Raw genomic sequence first — 17038 nt, forward strand, 5'->3', positions numbered from 1 at the left:
ACTGCGTTTAGTTTGTAGCCATGTCTTCATCAATTCCACAAACATCGATTATACCTAAATTATGTGTGTGTGCATATATATATATATATATATATATATATATATATACACACACACACACACACTACCGGTCAAAAGTTTTAGATCGGTAAGATTTTTTTTGTTTTTAAAAGAAGTCTCTTCTGCTCACCAAGGCTGCAATTATTTGATAAAAAAAAAAAAAAAAAAAACAGTAATATTGTGAGATATTATTATTACAATTTAAAACAGCGGTTTTCTATGTGAATATATAGTGAAGTGTAATTTATTTCTGTGATCAAATCTGAATTTACAGCATAATTACTCCAGTCTTCAGTGTCACATGATCCTACAGAAATTATTATAATATGATGCTCAAGAAACATTTGATTATTATCCATGTTGAAAACAGTTTTTTACATTTTTATTTCAGGATTCTTTGATGAATAGAAAGTTCAAAGAATTGATCTGAAATGGAAAGCTTTTGTAACATTAATCACTACCATTCAAAAGTTTGGGGTCAGAAAGATTTTTTTTTTAGGGGAATGTAATTAGAAAATTCAACTTTTATTCATCAAGGATGAGTTAAATTGATCAAAAGTTACAGTAAAGACATTTATAATGTTAGAAAAGATTATATTTTAAATAAATGCTGTTCTTTTGAACTTTCTATTCATCATAATAATTTATGTTTTTTGAGCATAAAATCAGCATATTAGAATGATTTTTGAAGGATCATGTGAAACTGAAAACTGATTTGTGTAATCAGCAACAGTAATGATGTTGAAAATTCAGCTTTCAAATTACATTTTAAAATATATTAAAATAGAAAACAGTCATTTTAAATTGTCATAATATTTCACAATATTACTGTTTGTCATTTTTTTTCTTCATCAAATAAAGCAGCCTTGGTGAGCAGAAGAGACTTCATTTAAAAACATAAAAAAATCTTTTTACTGGTAGTGTGTGTGTGTGTATATATATATATATATATATATATATATATATATATATATATATATATATATACAGTGCCCTCCACAATTATTGGCACCCCTGTTTAAGATGTGGTCGAGGACTTTTAAAAATTCTCCCTTTTTTTTAAACAACATAGAATCCAAATGCAAAAAAAGAGAAAAATCCAACCTTTTATTTAAGTACATTACTTTGGTGGTAAAATTTTTTTTTAAAATTTAAAAAAATAAAAACTTCAAATCATGTGTCCCACAATTATTGGCACCCCTGATGTTAATACTTTGTACAACCCCCTTTTGCCAACAAGACAGCACTTAATCTCCTCCTATAACATTTCACAAGATTGGAGAACACAGAGAGAGGGATCTTTGACCATTCTTCATTGCAAAATCTTTCTAGATCATCCAGTATCCTGGGCCCTCTCTTGTGCACTCTCCTCTTTAGCTCACCCCACAGGTTTTCGATTGGATTGAGGTCTGGGGACTGAGATGGCCATGGGAGGACCTTGAGTTTGTGACTGAACCATTTTTGTGTAGATTTTGCCACACGTTTTGGATCATTATCCTGCTGAAAGACCCAATGACGACCCATCTTCAGCTTTCTGGCAGAGGCCATCAGGTTTTTATTTAAAATGTCCTGGTAGTTCAAAGCGTTCATAATGCCATGCACCCTAACAAGGTTCCCAGGGCCTTTGGAAGAGAAACAGGCCCACAGCATCACAGATCCTCCACCATACTTCACGGTGGGCATGAGGTACTTTTCGGCATACACATCTTTTGTTTTACACCAGATCCACTTAGAGTGTTTGTTGCCAAAAAGCTCAATCTTAGTCTCATCCGACCAAAGCACACGATCCCAGGTGAAGTCCCAGTGCCACTTGGCAAACTCCAGACGTTTACGTTTGTCAGTGTTAGTGAGAAAAGGCTTTTTCCTAGCATGCCTCCCAAACATCTTGTTGGCATGTAGAGAGCGTCTGATGGTTGTTTTGGAGATTTTGTGACCCCAAGATGCCATTATTTGATGCAATTCTGTGACAGTGAGCTTAGGACTTTTTTTTACTTTTCTTAGCATCCTCCTCACAGTGCGTTGTGGCAAGATAAACTTGGGACCTCTTTCAGCCTTGTTTGTCACTGTTCCTGTTGTTTTAAACTTCTTAATGATTCCTCTAACTTTAGATATGGGCAGTTGACAAATGGGTAAGAGAATTAGGCTTCTGTGTCATGTCATATTTATACCCCAGGGAAATAGGAATTCATGAATTACTAATTAAAAGTTCCTAGATATCCTGACCAACATTAGCAACTACAGAAAATATATATTTTTTTAAAAATCAATTACATTTTTCAGCGGAATTGTTAGGGGTGCCAATAATTGTGGGACACAGGATTTGAAGTTTTTATTTTTCTAAATTTTTACATTTTTTTTTTACCACCAAAGTAATGTACTTAAATAAAAGGTTGGATTTTTCTCTTTTTTTGCATTTGGGTTCTATGTTGTTTCAAAAAAAGAGAGAATTTTTAAAAGTCCTCGACCACATCTTAAACGGGTGCCAATAATTGTGGAGGGCACTGTATATAAATATATACACACACACACCACCGTTTAAAAGTTTGGGGTCTGTAAGAAATAATATTTAAAATAAATGTAAAATATTTTTGAGTCTTATTACTCCAGTAAAAAAGTAATATTGTGAAGAAATATCACAATTTAAAATAACTGTTTTCTATTTAAATGTATTTCATAACGTAATTTATTCCTGTGAATTTTCAGCATCATTACTCCAGTCTTCATTGTCACACAATCCTTCAGAAATCCTTCTAATATGCTGATTTGATGCTCAAGAAACATTTCTTCTTATTATTGTGCTGGTTAATATTTGGGTGGAAACTGTGACTTTTTTCAGGATTTTTTGATGAACAACAGCATTTGTTTAAAAATTAAATCTTTAGTAACAATGTAAAATTTTATAATAGATAAATAAAAGTATTAATGCTGAATAAAAGTATTAATTACTTTAAAAAATGATCCCAAAGTTTTGAACTGTATATCATTTATTATTATTATTAAATAAAAAATAATAATTATTATTATTTTATTTAATTGAGAAGTTTACACACTGATTACTTAAATGGGTCATTTTTTTCTATATTATTTTCATGTCCCTTGATTAATTTTAAAATGAATTTAATGATTCATTTTAAATCCCATTTATGTATTGTTAGTCAATGTTTAAGAGCTGTTGGTTTGCATATTAAATATAACTTTTAACAGCCCTATTCTTCAGTAACAGTGTCTTTGCGGGACTGACATTACTTTGTTGCAGATCCACAAAACTATTTGCATTGAAATGATCCACTTTTGCAGCTTAGTTACTTATCAGGCTGTTTTGCAGTATGATTTCAAAAGAGGGGGATTTGCAGTATGTTTTCAATGAACTGATGATGATATAACCCATTTAAGCAAAGTTTTCTGATTTTATTGAAAGATGTAGTGATTACTTTGATGAATTGTGATTGGCTGATCACCTTTCAGCATGGTCTGCTGGTGTTTGGCTGTGCAGATGAGCCGACTTATGCCCTCTATCACCTGACTCTTAGACTCCGCCTCCTTGTCCTTGGTCTTTTTAGGCAGAAACATCACTGAATACAGAGACAGAATGTTTTTAATGCTTATTCAACAAAACAATACATTTTATAACCTGTCTGTCACTGAATATGTCGCTGTAATGTAAAGCGGCACTGTGCAGTTATGTGTTTCGAGGTCTTACCCTTTTTATTTTTCTCTTTGGTGACAACAGTCATGGACATGGTCGGCTGATGTGTAATCTCTGCCCCGCCCAGTGGGAGGCGGCTAACCTGCAGCGAGCGGAAGGTGCACTTCAGCGTGTTTTTGCCAGAGGAATCTCTCTTCTCCACTTCTTTCTTCCTTTCTGATGGAGCAACCCAATAATCAACCTGAAGACCCATCAGCTCCCCCTGGCCCCCTCCAGGAGAACTGCAGCCACACATACAAGTTGAAGAAATAGAAGACTCAAGAGATCTCAGACACACCTAGCACCGTGTGTGTATGTGTGTTACTACCTGAACAAGTGTACAGAGGGAGAAGAGGGAGGTGTTGGAGATGCCTCTTTCAGTAATGGAGAGATCTGTGCTGGAGGAGTAGAGGAGAGAAGAGCAGACCCAACAGGAGCAGCGTCATCTGAATCGCCTACGAACACACGGTCATATGCACGGATCAATCATAAACATTGATTCAATATAATAAATATAACAAATATTGTAGGTTCACAATTGTTTATATTCAATTTTAGGGCTGTTAGCAGTTTTTAAAATGCATTTCTACTTTCTTAACCCTATAGACCTTGTGGGCCAGAGAAACAAGCGTGCAGCAGTCTTTAGAAATTTGTGTTTGAACTTCTGTTTGTTTTTGCTGTAGCTCTGTATATTTTTATGCCATTGCAGTCGAAGAGTAATTAGCCAGTGAAGTGGATTTAGCCTACTTATTGTTGAGTTAACAAATGTTATCAGGAGCGTTGCAATGTTTAAAGCGGATGTCATCACAAATGTCACTAGACCAGAAAGATTTTAAAACCAGCGGTTCCTTCTTAAATCCGTAAGTTATTACCTTCATGCTGTGGAAACGGAAAAGGGGCGGGGCTACATAAGGTCTATAAAGCACATTGTATCATATATTTGATAAGCAAATTTTTTTAAATTACACTATGATTACTAGTGCATACTTTTTTTTAAGCTACACTGTGTGATTTTTACCCCCATCTAGCGTTGAAAAGGTATATGTCCATCCGGTGAATATTAGTTTCTGTTCCTCTCAATTCCAATTTCGTTTTAACGCCAATGTAGTCCAAGATTAACTTTGCTTCCAGTTCGACCTCGTCTATAAGTGTTAACTCAAACGTAAACGCGAAAGGCGAAGCTTGAATTAACGGGTATGTCCCTCTTTGGCTAATGTACTTTCAAGATGGAGGGGCAACATGGCGACCGACATTAGAGCCCCTTATGCCGAGTTCAGACTGCATGATTTTAGCCACGATTTTGGCTCGCCGACAGGTTTTGAGAAATCGCCGACAAATGCCCGAAATCACAGGCAAATCGGCGCTCGTTCACGCGAGTGACAATCACGCAGTGTGAATGAACAAAGACGCGAACTGAGAGAATCACCGACGAGTCGCCGACGCCCGTGAGATATTTGGCATGCTAAATATCTGGACCTGTCGGCGATTCAAAATCCTGCTGTGTGAAAAGTGTTTTGACTGAAAACTACATCGGCGATCACCGGCAGCCAGTGAGAGAGCAAGATACAGAGCAGCAGGGAGTTCGGGGAGGAGTTATAGATCACATATCAACATGATATGGCATTGTTTCAACAAAAAAAGCTTCTTCTCGGTCTATTTGGACACAATAAATGGAAGAAAAATTAGTAGAAATTTGGCAGGAGCACTCGTGTCTGTTTCACCAGCTGTACCACAATCGGGTCGAAAAAAAAAATCTCACGTGAGAACTCCGGTCTTGCCCGTGTGGTGTCGCGCGTTGTTTCCTTTTCATATCTCACGCGTGTTTGTTGTGAAATGTAGTTTGCGTGCAGCGTGCTAGACAGAGTCTGTCGGCGATTTTTCTAAAGTCATGCAGTGTGAAACCTTCTGTCGCCGATCCATCGTCCAGTGTGAACACAGCAGCGACTGAATGCTGGCCAAGATAGTCATGCAGTGTGAAAAGAGCAGCGACCTGACTACTTTAAAAATCGTGCAGTCTGAAAGAGCCATTACCCGTATGTATTTTCAATGGCATATTATACACTCACGAAAATACTTTATTACTTGAACGAAGTAAATATACATTAATGAGCACATATATTTTTGAAAGAACTAAGTGTTTTTAGCTAAGAATAAACTAAAAGAGTTACACAGTGTAGCTTTAAGTAAAAGGCTTTTTAGTATAATTCTAAATATGAGAAATCTTTAATGGTTTTATCAAGTAAACTTATATTGTTAATAATATTTCAAGATGAACACTTACTGTACTGAAGCCACTTAGGTTTACTTGATTATCCAAACATCATTTGTTTATACATCTGGCTTTTGAGGAATGTTTATTTGTATACATCTCACTCATCATTCTATCGCATTGCAGTAGGTTTTAATAAGATCCCTTTCAGAATTTAATCGTACTTTTTGGCCAAATATAAATATCAGTAATTGGACCAAACTGCATATTATTGCTCAGTTTGAGCCTCTGAGTAAAAAAATATTTTTTTCCCTCCATGAGTGTGAGCTCTATATTCTCACTATGTCATACTATATAACCCATCAACACCTGATGGATCAAAAATTATACTATTAATAATATATAAATAATAATAAAAAAACAACATAAGCAAAATTGTTGTTTACTTTTTCTCCATTTCAAAATTTGTTCCATATGACTTTCCTTACTATTATTTCATACGTCAGGCTTTACAGAGTTAACATGTTTGATTGACAGCCCTATTTAATAGATAATACATTGACAGTATAACTAACCAGATGTGGCAGAAGTTTGTTCAACAATCCCCACTTTCACCACCTGCAGACAAGTTGAAATCAAATATACTGAATATATTGAAATCAAATTTGTCAAATTCAGCAATTAAAATAGCATAAATGGACGACATACCCCAATAAAAGGGATAAATTTCTGGCTCGAGTCTTCATCAGGACTGTGAAGAAAAAAAGGAGACTATGAACACATTGTTTACTGTGTGCAAAAAGCAAAAAGGCCCCGCCCACTCTCAAGGGGAAACAAATACTGGTTAGCATAGTTACCTATTCACTTCTATGAAGAAATAGATTTGACTATTTTAGAAAGAGAGCATTGATAAATATGTAAAACACCACACAAATATATCACATTAAGGGGGACCTAGATAACTTACTAGATAACTTAACCTAGTTGGCCTCAGAATGCGTCTGTGAAGTTTCAGCTCAAAATACCACACAGATAATGAATTATATCATGTTGTAAATGGATTTTTGAGTGGAAGGAGAAACATGCTGTTTTTGTGCATGTATCTTTAAAATGCAAATGAGCCTTTACAGCTCGTGCCTCATATACTAAACCATTCATTTGATTTTGATTATCGTTTCTATTGCGGTCACGCTCATGTGACATTGCATTTCTTCATCATCATGAAAGTTTATTATTTGCATGCATTTTAAAGCCATATAAGTCTAATCTTCAAATATTTCTGAGCGCACACATACATCCAAAGCTGGCTGGTAGACGGCGCGTCCCGTGAGTCTTAAAATAAGTTCTCATTCATGTCTTATTACGCTTAACCTTTCAAATACACACAAGGTTGTCAAAAACACAAAGTTCCCATAAACATACACATAAAGTCCAAACAAAACAAACTCAGTTTATGGGTTTATTTGAAGGACAAAAACTATTTTGGAGTATTTTTCTTAATCTATCAGGTTTTATTTTCTTCATAGAAATGAATGAGAAACTATAGTAACCAGAAAGCCCCCATGCAAAACCACATACATAGTATCTTTCTGAGGCATCGTAGATTGTATCTATTACAGAACATTGATCTATTAAAAAAAATTTGATCTCTGAGGAGAAAAATCTTCGAACACTGAATTTGATTTGTTCAGCCAGCCATGCTGCAAAGAAACACTGTGAACAAGACAAGCCTGTGTAATGTTCTGCCACTGCCCCATCCACTCCATAGAAGCTACCAGAAAGAAAAAAAACTGAAAGAAAGCAGCATTCTCAGCCAATCAGAGCTCAGATTTAGGCTCATTAAACTAGATGTGGTCTAAAGCAGATTATACGTAGATCTAGCAACAACAAAAAAATGTGATGTACAATAAATTTTCATTATACTACAAACAATAAAATATATCATGAAATGGCCACTCTATTCAGCATACAATTGGGTTTTATATGTAATATATGTATATTCATTCAGACTGAAATCATGTTTTGTTAAACCATCTCTGATGGAACAGCAGAGCAAAACCCAGAAGCAAATTTTAAGAGAACCGAATAAATAATCTCTGTGCCAACAAACCACCCCAAGACCACAACACAAGCCCAAATATAGGGAGTTCATTGAGTTCATTGAGCAGAAATAGAATTGCTCTCAGTGAAAAGCGTGACATGTTTTATTGCTCTGCGCACCAGAGCATGAAGGGACACAGATGAAACCAAAAACTGAGAAATCAGCCAATATCAGCAGCGATACAGCCAAGTGTAAAGAATCAAGACTCTGTGTGTGTGTGTGTGTGTTGTGTAGTTTGTTTACTAGGTTGTTTACTCAGATGAGTGACAGATAGAGAGAGATCACTAGAAGAGAGAAGAATGAAAACAAAGCCAAGACAGAAAATGAATGAATTTTACCTCCATCTTAAAGTCTGTTCACCTAGATAATTTATCTGACGTTTTTATAAAAGTGGAATCATTTGAAATAATTTGCATCCTTTATTTTGCCATTCAAATTGGGAATATCCTCTGGGAACTAGAAATTCACTTTAATCATTTACAAATTTCCCTGATACCTTAAACTATATATATATATATATATATATATACACATTTTTTTTTCAGTATGTAAATAAAAAGTTGCCATTAAACAATGTAATAACATGTTGATGTTTAAGATTTGGAACTTTTTTTAATTTAATTTAATTTTGTTACCCGTTTACACTACTCGTATATTAAATCAGAAATTAAATAATTTAAATATATAAATTAATTATTAATAAACAAATATAATAATTATAACAAATTATATCAAATCAGTCTGTAATACATTTCATAATATGATTGAGAAATTATATTTGGTGGAAGTTGGAAGTTGAAGTACTAAATAAATACATTTAAATATAATATATTAAATAAATAAACAAAATATACATTTTTATTAGTGTATTTTATTGTACACAAATAAAAAAAAAAATATTATTTTTATAAAGAATGTGTTAAAGAACAAAAATAGCCTGAAACAGGTATAAACATAATTGCTTTGCCAAATTTTTTTTCATAACTGAGTTCTGAAGTCCTCTACAGAGGACATTTTATGCTCCAAAAACTCCAGCTAAAAAAAAAATCCAAAGCTATTTTTCTGGGTCCTGGGAGGACATTTATTTTGGAATGTTATGAGAAGCTCACACTGCTCTTCTGAAGAACATCTGAGGTGTTCAGAGGAGGATGGAGGAAATATTCATATCCCAGGAAAGCACGAGATCCCATGAAAACTTCAGATTCATTCCACATAGCAGCCTTCATTATAAAATTTAATGACTAATTCTAAAGATGGCACAATGTGGAGGAGATGGACCAATTTTAGAGAAACCGCAATGCTCAATATAACAGAAAGTCCCATCACATAAGCCCACTGAACCATTTTGACCCAGAATTTCCCACGAATCAAAGTGTGGATCGAATCTCTAGAGTTTCAAAAGCATCTCCATGCTCTCCCTGAGCCATAAGTCAACCTTGATGCTAGAAAGAGTGAGAGAGAGAGCGATATGACAGGAAGCAAGAGGCCGAAGATGATACGTATCGGCTACAGTATCAGCACAGGCAGAAGGACCACAATACCTTAGTGCAAAATCAAAATGAAAGCTCTTTTTCCTTCAGAGAGGGCAAGGAAAATAAAAAAAATAAAGAGAAATAAAGTATGTTATTCACAGACAGAGATGATAAACATTGACATTCACATGCTTTCTTTACAAAAACATGACTTTAAGGAAAAGGATGCTCATGGAAAAAGATGCAGATATCTGAAAAAAAAAAAAAAAAAAAAAAATCACAACATGGATCGAGTGTCAGTTGTTGAGTAGAAAACCAGATATCTGCATCTTCAGCGCACCCAGCCTCTAATAACACATATTCAAAGCACTTTTATATCAATAGTTTATTGATATTTTCAAATTGTATTTAGCCAAATACAATTGTAAACACTTATAATCTTTGAATATGTTTTATTATAAAGTGGTAACATGTTAAATCACACTGATATTCCATATTCAGCACAGAATTTATGTTGCCTTTTTTAATTCCTTTTTATACAGTAAATATGGACCAGAGCTGCACTGTGCCTGTGTATTACCTTTTCTGCTTGTAGGTGAGCATGGCCTCTGCTATGGGCAACTGATGAGCTCCATTCGCTCCCAACATGTACTGTGTCACTCTGGAAACAATATCTGGACTGTCCTGAACTGCTGGAGAAAGAAGTTGACAGAGAAAATCTATATACTTACACACACATCTGGTTTCCTATCTTTGGGGGGACCCAGATGTAATGGTTTCTATACTGTTGTACACACTGTATATTCTATCCCCTTACACTAACCCTACCCATCACACCGACTAAACTTTCTGCACTTTTACATTTTCCAAAAAATCGCATTCTGTATGATTTATAAGCTTGTTTACCTCAAATTAGGTCACCATGGACATGTGTTTGTTTCATGTGTGTGTGTTTACATAAAAGTAAATAGAGTATTATTATATTTTTAATATGCAAATAAATTATGTATATATTTACAGAAGGATAGAATGGAGAGTGAGTGACTATCAGAGAGAGTCAGTTACCTGAGGATGGTGCTTCTGGTTTGTGGAAAAGATCTCTCCATGCCGAGTCCTGGAAAAGACTGTTATATCTGTAGTCTATACTGGCCAGATATTTAGCCACTGGATGAACCCCTGGACACACACACACACACATTTTTAGTGCTTCTGGTAGTGTTTTATTGGTCAGCACCTGCTGATTTTTTCCACTAACTCCTGCACTCACCGAGAGGGATGATGAGGAATCGCAGGTATCCGAGCCAGTCGGGGGTTTTATGAGTCAAGTGATCCACAAACAAACGCAAAACGGCAGACAAGTAATGCTGAGCTCCCGCTACTCCAATCCGCACTGGAGTCGGTGTGACTGAGTTACTGTTACAACTAGAGAGAACGACAAAAAGAGAACGGGGGGTACAAAGTGTGTTACTATTCTGAAAAAAAGGCAAATGTCAAAAATAATTCAATGTGTATGTGTGTGTGTTTCTTCTCTGATTCAGCGTGACTAAGCGACTCACAATCTCTGTATGCGAGCTATGATGGTGCTGAACGCTGCCTGTACGTCAGCCATGGTATATGTACACACAACAGGAAGACCGTGATTCTGTAACACCTCAGATACATACTGAGAGAAAAAGAGAGGAAAAGAGACAAGAGTTGAATCTTATATCTTATGAATCTTATACATATGAATCTTATGTATAGTCTTCATTACAGGAGTAAATAACCTTTAAAATACATGAATTAGGAAATGACATTACACAAAAATAATTATTTTAAATTGAATATTGTTTTTATGTATTTTTGATTAAATAAATGCCTTGGTAAGTGACCAGCCCTAAACTTTTTTGTTTGGTTTATCATTATTATTATGATGATGATGATGATAATAATAATAACATTATTATCTATTAATCTATAAATATATGTTTTAGGTCACCGACCAAAATCTACCAATGATAATAGGAAAAAAAACTGTGACGCTGTATTGACAGCTGTCAATCATACCTGGCCCTGCCAGTCTGAGGTGTTGATGAGGATGATGCTGTCGGGGAGATAGCTGTCTGACACCAGGATGTGGTTCAACTGGTCGTACACAGTTTTACGTGGAATCTGACCACAACAGGGACCAAAATTAGTACAATGAAAATTTAAAAATAAAGTAACAACCTGCTGCTTCTGTTTAGTAACTAGAGTCCATTGCCGTACACGGCGAGGTTCTATCTGACCTGTAGGTGGCAGCGTGTCTCAAGAGAGCGCTCGTTATCCAGGCTGTTGGCTCTCTCGTTGGGCGGTCGACTGGGCTGCCTCTCTTTAAGTGATGTGCTCCGCCCCCGTCGCCCTGCCAACTTTGGCTCCACCCTTCAGATCAAGACAGAAAGATGTTCATATTGCAGAACTTTAAATACAAACACAGACAAAAATCTAAGTTAAATGTACAGCATCTTGAAACATATTTAACAGGAATGATCTATTATCCTCTATCTCAAAATATGTACCCTCATCCATTAACCTGGGTGATTTGATTTGTGTATCCTCACCGGTTGGATGGGATTATGAGTGACTCTGTTTTAGTCATCCGGCCAGTAGGAGGCAACCTCTCCATGAAAGTGTCCATGTTGTCCATCATTTCCAGTTCTGTGGTAGGGGTCAAAACCTCAGGATGACCCTAAATCCAAGAGACACATACAATTTTCTTTAAAAAAAAAAACACTTAATAATACCATATAATATTGTCAGGGTCATGTTTGGTTCCTTTGGGTTTTCATTCCTGTGTCTTTAGTTTGACCGTGAGCAATTTTTCCTTAGATACCGATTAACCAAACCTAGTTCTCCCTGTGTGTATATATATATATATATATATATATATATATATATATATATATTGTGTTTGGTTCTGTTGTTTGTTGGTTCTCATCCTTAGTTTATGTGTGTAGACAAAACTTTCATTGCTCTTGGTTTGCTCCTCGAAATAAAAAAGCAAATAATGGTAACACTTTACAATAGGGTTAATTAGTTAACTAACTATTAGTTGATGTATTAACTAACATTAACTAACAATGAGCAATATATTTGTAAGAGTATTTATTAATCTTTGTTAATGTTAGTAATACAAATACAGCTGTTCATTGTTTGTTCATGTTAGTTCACAGTGCATTAACTAATCTTGACAAATACAGCCTTTGATTTGAATAACATATTACTAAATATTGAAATTAATATTAACAAGATTAATAAATGCAGAAGAAGTATTGTTCATTCTTAGTTCATGTTAACTAATGTAAACCTTATTGTAAAGTGTTACCCAAATTATAATAACTGTGTAAGTTATATTGGCAGAAAATGTATATATCATGTATATTTTATATTTTACCTAGTTCTAGTTTGGAGAAGCATTCAAAATAACATTGTTTTACACATTAGCATCCAGTTTGTTTATTCAATGTGAACCAGAGTCTTAAGCCATGATTCAGCTTTACAGTGTCTGTCAGAGCTCATCACAAAGCAGATGAACAAATAACATAACAGATGAGCCTTGATCTCATATTCAGTGTGTAACTTGTGGTAATGAAGGAAGGACATACCATAGAAATATGATCAGATTCATTATCCATCTGAAACTTTCCACCTCCAGCCCTTATTTTATCAGGATCCATCTGAACAGAGAAAGAGAGAAGTAGAGTTAGCTGTGGATTTATTTAACTAGCGTCTTTGTGTTTCTAATCTAGCTGCTCCTTTCTCCTCACAGGGAAAAGTGGTTAAAAATGGCTATATATATATATATTACAGTACAAAAATGTTGGGTTGGTAAGATAAGTCTTTGATAAAAATACAGTAAAAACGCTAATATTTCTGAAATATTTTTACATTTTAAAATAACTTTATACATTTTCAAATGTATTTTTTCCTGCGAATTCTCAGCATCATGACTCCAGTCATCAGTGTCACATGATCCTTCAGAAATCCTTCTAATATGTGGATTTATTTGGTGTTGAAAATATTGAAAACATTTTTGCCGTTTAATATTTTTGTGTTAACTGTTATATATACAGTATATTAGGAAAGGGTTTAAATTATGGTTAGTTATTAGTTGGTTAGTATAATTAGCTTTATTTTAAGACAATATAAGTTTATGTCTTGTGGTTATTTCAATATCTACTAAACACATGAGTGTCATGAGTTCTTACTGGACTGGGCGGCTCTCTGTGACTCCTGATGCTGTGAATGCTGCCAATTTCTGTCTGAGAGCTGGATAGAGAAATTCCTTCGAAATATGGCCTAAATCGCACACACACACACACACACACACACGGTTAATAAAACAACACATCTCAATATTAAAACCGGCACTACACATGCACTAATGAACAAACGCTCTCCTCAACATACTTGAGTTTGGGTTTTGGGGTGCTGAGAACACTTTCATCATCATCCAGGTCCGGTCCACTGTCACTCGGATTCTCAAAATCCAAACTCTCTAGATCCAGATCTTCCTCGACCTCTGGAGGCGGCTCGGCTGGGTCCTGCTCCGAGTCCAACACCTACAAACATTTAAACATGTAGTCCTCATTTGAACTGCACGGAAGTCACAGCCAGTAGATAAAACAGAGACAGAGGGTTAAGCACAATCTGATAAAACCGAAAGTGCTAAGGGGAATCAATCCCAAAGCAGAATGCGATGTTCCTGAATAATATTAATGAGAGAGGAAATCAATCAAGGACTTAGTTTGCAACCATCAATGGTCAGTGTAAATCCAGCTTCTTCAAATATTAACAAGCTACCACTGATTGAGCTAAATGCACAAACGTCATTTCTGCATTAGATGTTATAAACTAAATAATCATTACACTATGAGTGATGTCTCAAATCAAATATTAGCATTCCCTTTTAAAGAGCTTGCTTTCAAAAGATTGTTTTTGCAAACATTAGTCGGTATACAGTATATACTGAGCAGTATTTAGTATTCAATTCCAAAATGTAACCATTCTGACTGCAGGTGTTCAATACTTTCCTGTAATAAAATATTGCTGAAAAACCTTCAGTCAGGCTTCAGTGTGTTCCATAATAAGAATCAGCGTATTGTCAGAACAGGAAGTAATCTGAGACATAATGCTGATGAGATCATGTTTCTGTCCCTGCTGGATGTCACTGCTGCTTCTGCACATCAACAAACACGTCCTGTCCTTGAGACAGGACTGACCTCTGAACCCATGGTGAGATCCGACCTCCGTGTGGAGCATTGGCTGTTGTCAGAATCCTTGTGCATTCAAAAATTTCACTGGATTATTACAATTAATGGCACAATTAATGTCTGGAAATGTAAACTGATATTTCCTACTGAGACACTACAATAAAATATAGAAATAACTGGCTTAAAACCATTTCTTTGAGGCGAAAATACTAGTGTGCCTAAGACTTCAGCACAGTACTGTATAAATATATATATATATATATATATATATATATATATATATATATATATATATATATATATATTGCCTTTTTCTTTTTTAAATGGAGTGCATTATGCAATTGTAGTAAAATAGTATGCTATATGATGTCACATGACTGCCTCACGTTGCATGATTAATTCATTTTAATCCAATTATGTATAAAATGTGTCAAAATGAATAGTCCAATATAAAAAAGAAAATCTTTAGTTCATTACATTACAAATTAAAGGGTAACTAAACCCCTGGTCAGAGCCTGACTCCACCCACTGGCAATATTTGAAAAATGCTGAAAAAGTGGGCAGACCCCAGCGGAGATAGAGGGAACGAAATAGATGCTAAAACTCTATCCTGATCGTTTTCAATAGTCACAATTCCAATTTCTGACTCCCTACAGTGGTTTTGACGAAACAAGCTGGTTTTTATACTGCCAAGGGCGTAGCTCGCGTGGTGAGCTAAAACCTGCGTACGTCACGAAGAACCGCTAACATCCAATAGGAAAATTCAACTGCAGTAGCCACCGTTCAACCTGAAGAGGGCAGCACTAAGACGTTTTTACACCATATATTGTAGAAATAAAACACTTTATACACAAATGTCAAAAAAGTTACTCGAATCAATGACTGGTATTAATAAAGATCCATTCTTACAGATAGTTAAGGTTTAGGGTTTAGTTACTCTTTAAAGGTTAAATCAAGTGCTTTGCATTGTGGGCAAAAAAATAAAATCCAAATATAGCAGCTCATCCAGTTATTCCATGCATGCAGCATATATATTTGCATAATGTAAGAAGAATAGTATGCTACAATGCTGTTCAGAACACTGTGCAGAACTCTACTCGGCAAGATTATAAGCTATCAGGGTTTCAGTTTCTGTAGCAGTGCTGATCAAGCATGGCTAAATTAATCTATGGAGTCATGTAAGGGTCAGGCCTCCAGCCTACTGAGTTTCAGACTCAACGCTGTCATGCAAGAGTTGAAGAAATTACTTTATATGGGTACTATATCATGTCAGAGGTAAGAAGTCTTAGGCTACATTCACACTGTCAGCCCAAATCTGATTATTTGTATATCTGATAGCAATCTAATCTAAATTATTGACTGTACACACTGTGTATCGCAGCTTGTTTACCGGAATATCTGCATTGGTTTCTATAGCAATGACGTTGCATTAGGTATTTGCCAAAAAACACAACAATAACCACAACATGGAGCGGTTTGTAATACAGATGTTATTGTCTTACAAGTTACAACATGACGATGTGTAGCCGCTGCGCTGGACTACTGTGTCTTCTGAGGCAATGGCTAAAAGTTAAGAATGAAAGGTTTTATTTTGTGCCATTATATTGTAATTTTCTGCCAGTCCAGCCCTTTACAACAACAACACAACCTTGTTTCTGCAGCAACATCCAGAATGTTTCCTATAACAGCATTTGATATTTTTCATAGTGACAAACCACACGAAATCCGATCAGAGCAGTCAGACTGAAATAGATTTTCAGAAAAACGATTTGTGCCCTGAATTTGCAATTTTAAAGCTCCTTCACTTTGGTTTCCTCCAAAAGATTTACAGGTATCCAAGATCCAAAAACACTTATACTTCCTCATTATTACACCTCTTTTCTCACAGTGTCTGATTCTAAACAGGACTCGGCCTCTCTAAACCCCTCCTTACTGCCAGCCTACTCTACTCTGATTGGTCAGATGCCCCAGTCTGTTGTGATTGGTCTACGCTTACAGAGCTGCCCATTACCATATCTGAATTTCAGCTCCAGAGGATTCCTCAGCACTTTTACATACAGTAACAGTAACGATGACGAAAACAGCATCTTTTCGAACATGTCGACGACACGATCCAAACTCATCCAGGCCTGAGCTACAAATACAGTGTTTGAGCGCAGGTCAAAGTAGATGTTCACAGGCAGCTAATGGTGAGCATATTCGGGCGTTATGCAAATATGTTACAAAACCTACAAAGTTTGTTGTACACTTTGATCTTCAAAACTTATAAGCCAATTGCAG

At 35.5% G+C, this 17038-nt stretch overlaps 1 protein-coding gene across 9 annotated transcripts in view; it reads right to left on the reverse strand.

The window, feature by feature from the left end:
* Nucleotides 1-17038, reverse strand: part of pacs2 (phosphofurin acidic cluster sorting protein 2) — a 46975-nt gene that overhangs the window by 2470 nt on the left and 27467 nt on the right. For 2 of the 9 annotated variants that reach the window (XM_039656156.2, XM_039656154.2), the window contains exons 9-24: nucleotides 13956-14107; nucleotides 13754-13844; nucleotides 13151-13222; nucleotides 12107-12234; nucleotides 11795-11927; nucleotides 11574-11678; nucleotides 11084-11190; nucleotides 10795-10949; nucleotides 10593-10703; nucleotides 10108-10219; nucleotides 9597-9629; nucleotides 6663-6705; nucleotides 6530-6572; nucleotides 4074-4200; nucleotides 3761-3987; nucleotides 3492-3632 (exon numbers count right to left, since the gene is read on the reverse strand). In XM_039656156.2, coding sequence (XP_039512090.2) covers nucleotides 3492-3632; nucleotides 3761-3987; nucleotides 4074-4200; nucleotides 6530-6572; nucleotides 6663-6705; nucleotides 9597-9629; nucleotides 10108-10219; nucleotides 10593-10703; nucleotides 10795-10949; nucleotides 11084-11190; nucleotides 11574-11678; nucleotides 11795-11927; nucleotides 12107-12234; nucleotides 13151-13222; nucleotides 13754-13844; nucleotides 13956-14107 — 1780 coding nt within the window. The remainder of the gene's footprint in view (nucleotides 1-3491; nucleotides 3633-3760; nucleotides 3988-4073; nucleotides 4201-6529; nucleotides 6573-6662; nucleotides 6706-9596; nucleotides 9630-10107; nucleotides 10220-10592; nucleotides 10704-10794; nucleotides 10950-11083; nucleotides 11191-11573; nucleotides 11679-11794; nucleotides 11928-12106; nucleotides 12235-13150; nucleotides 13223-13753; nucleotides 13845-13955; nucleotides 14108-17038) is intronic. The other 7 variants (XM_039656155.2, XM_039656161.2, XM_039656157.2 and 4 more) reach the window with 7 other exon arrangements.

The sequence above is a fragment of the Pimephales promelas genome, chromosome 11 (assembly GCF_988280905.1).
Source record: "Pimephales promelas chromosome 11, fPimPro1.hap1.1, whole genome shotgun sequence".
Classification (NCBI taxonomy): domain Eukaryota; kingdom Metazoa; phylum Chordata; class Actinopteri; order Cypriniformes; family Leuciscidae; genus Pimephales; species Pimephales promelas.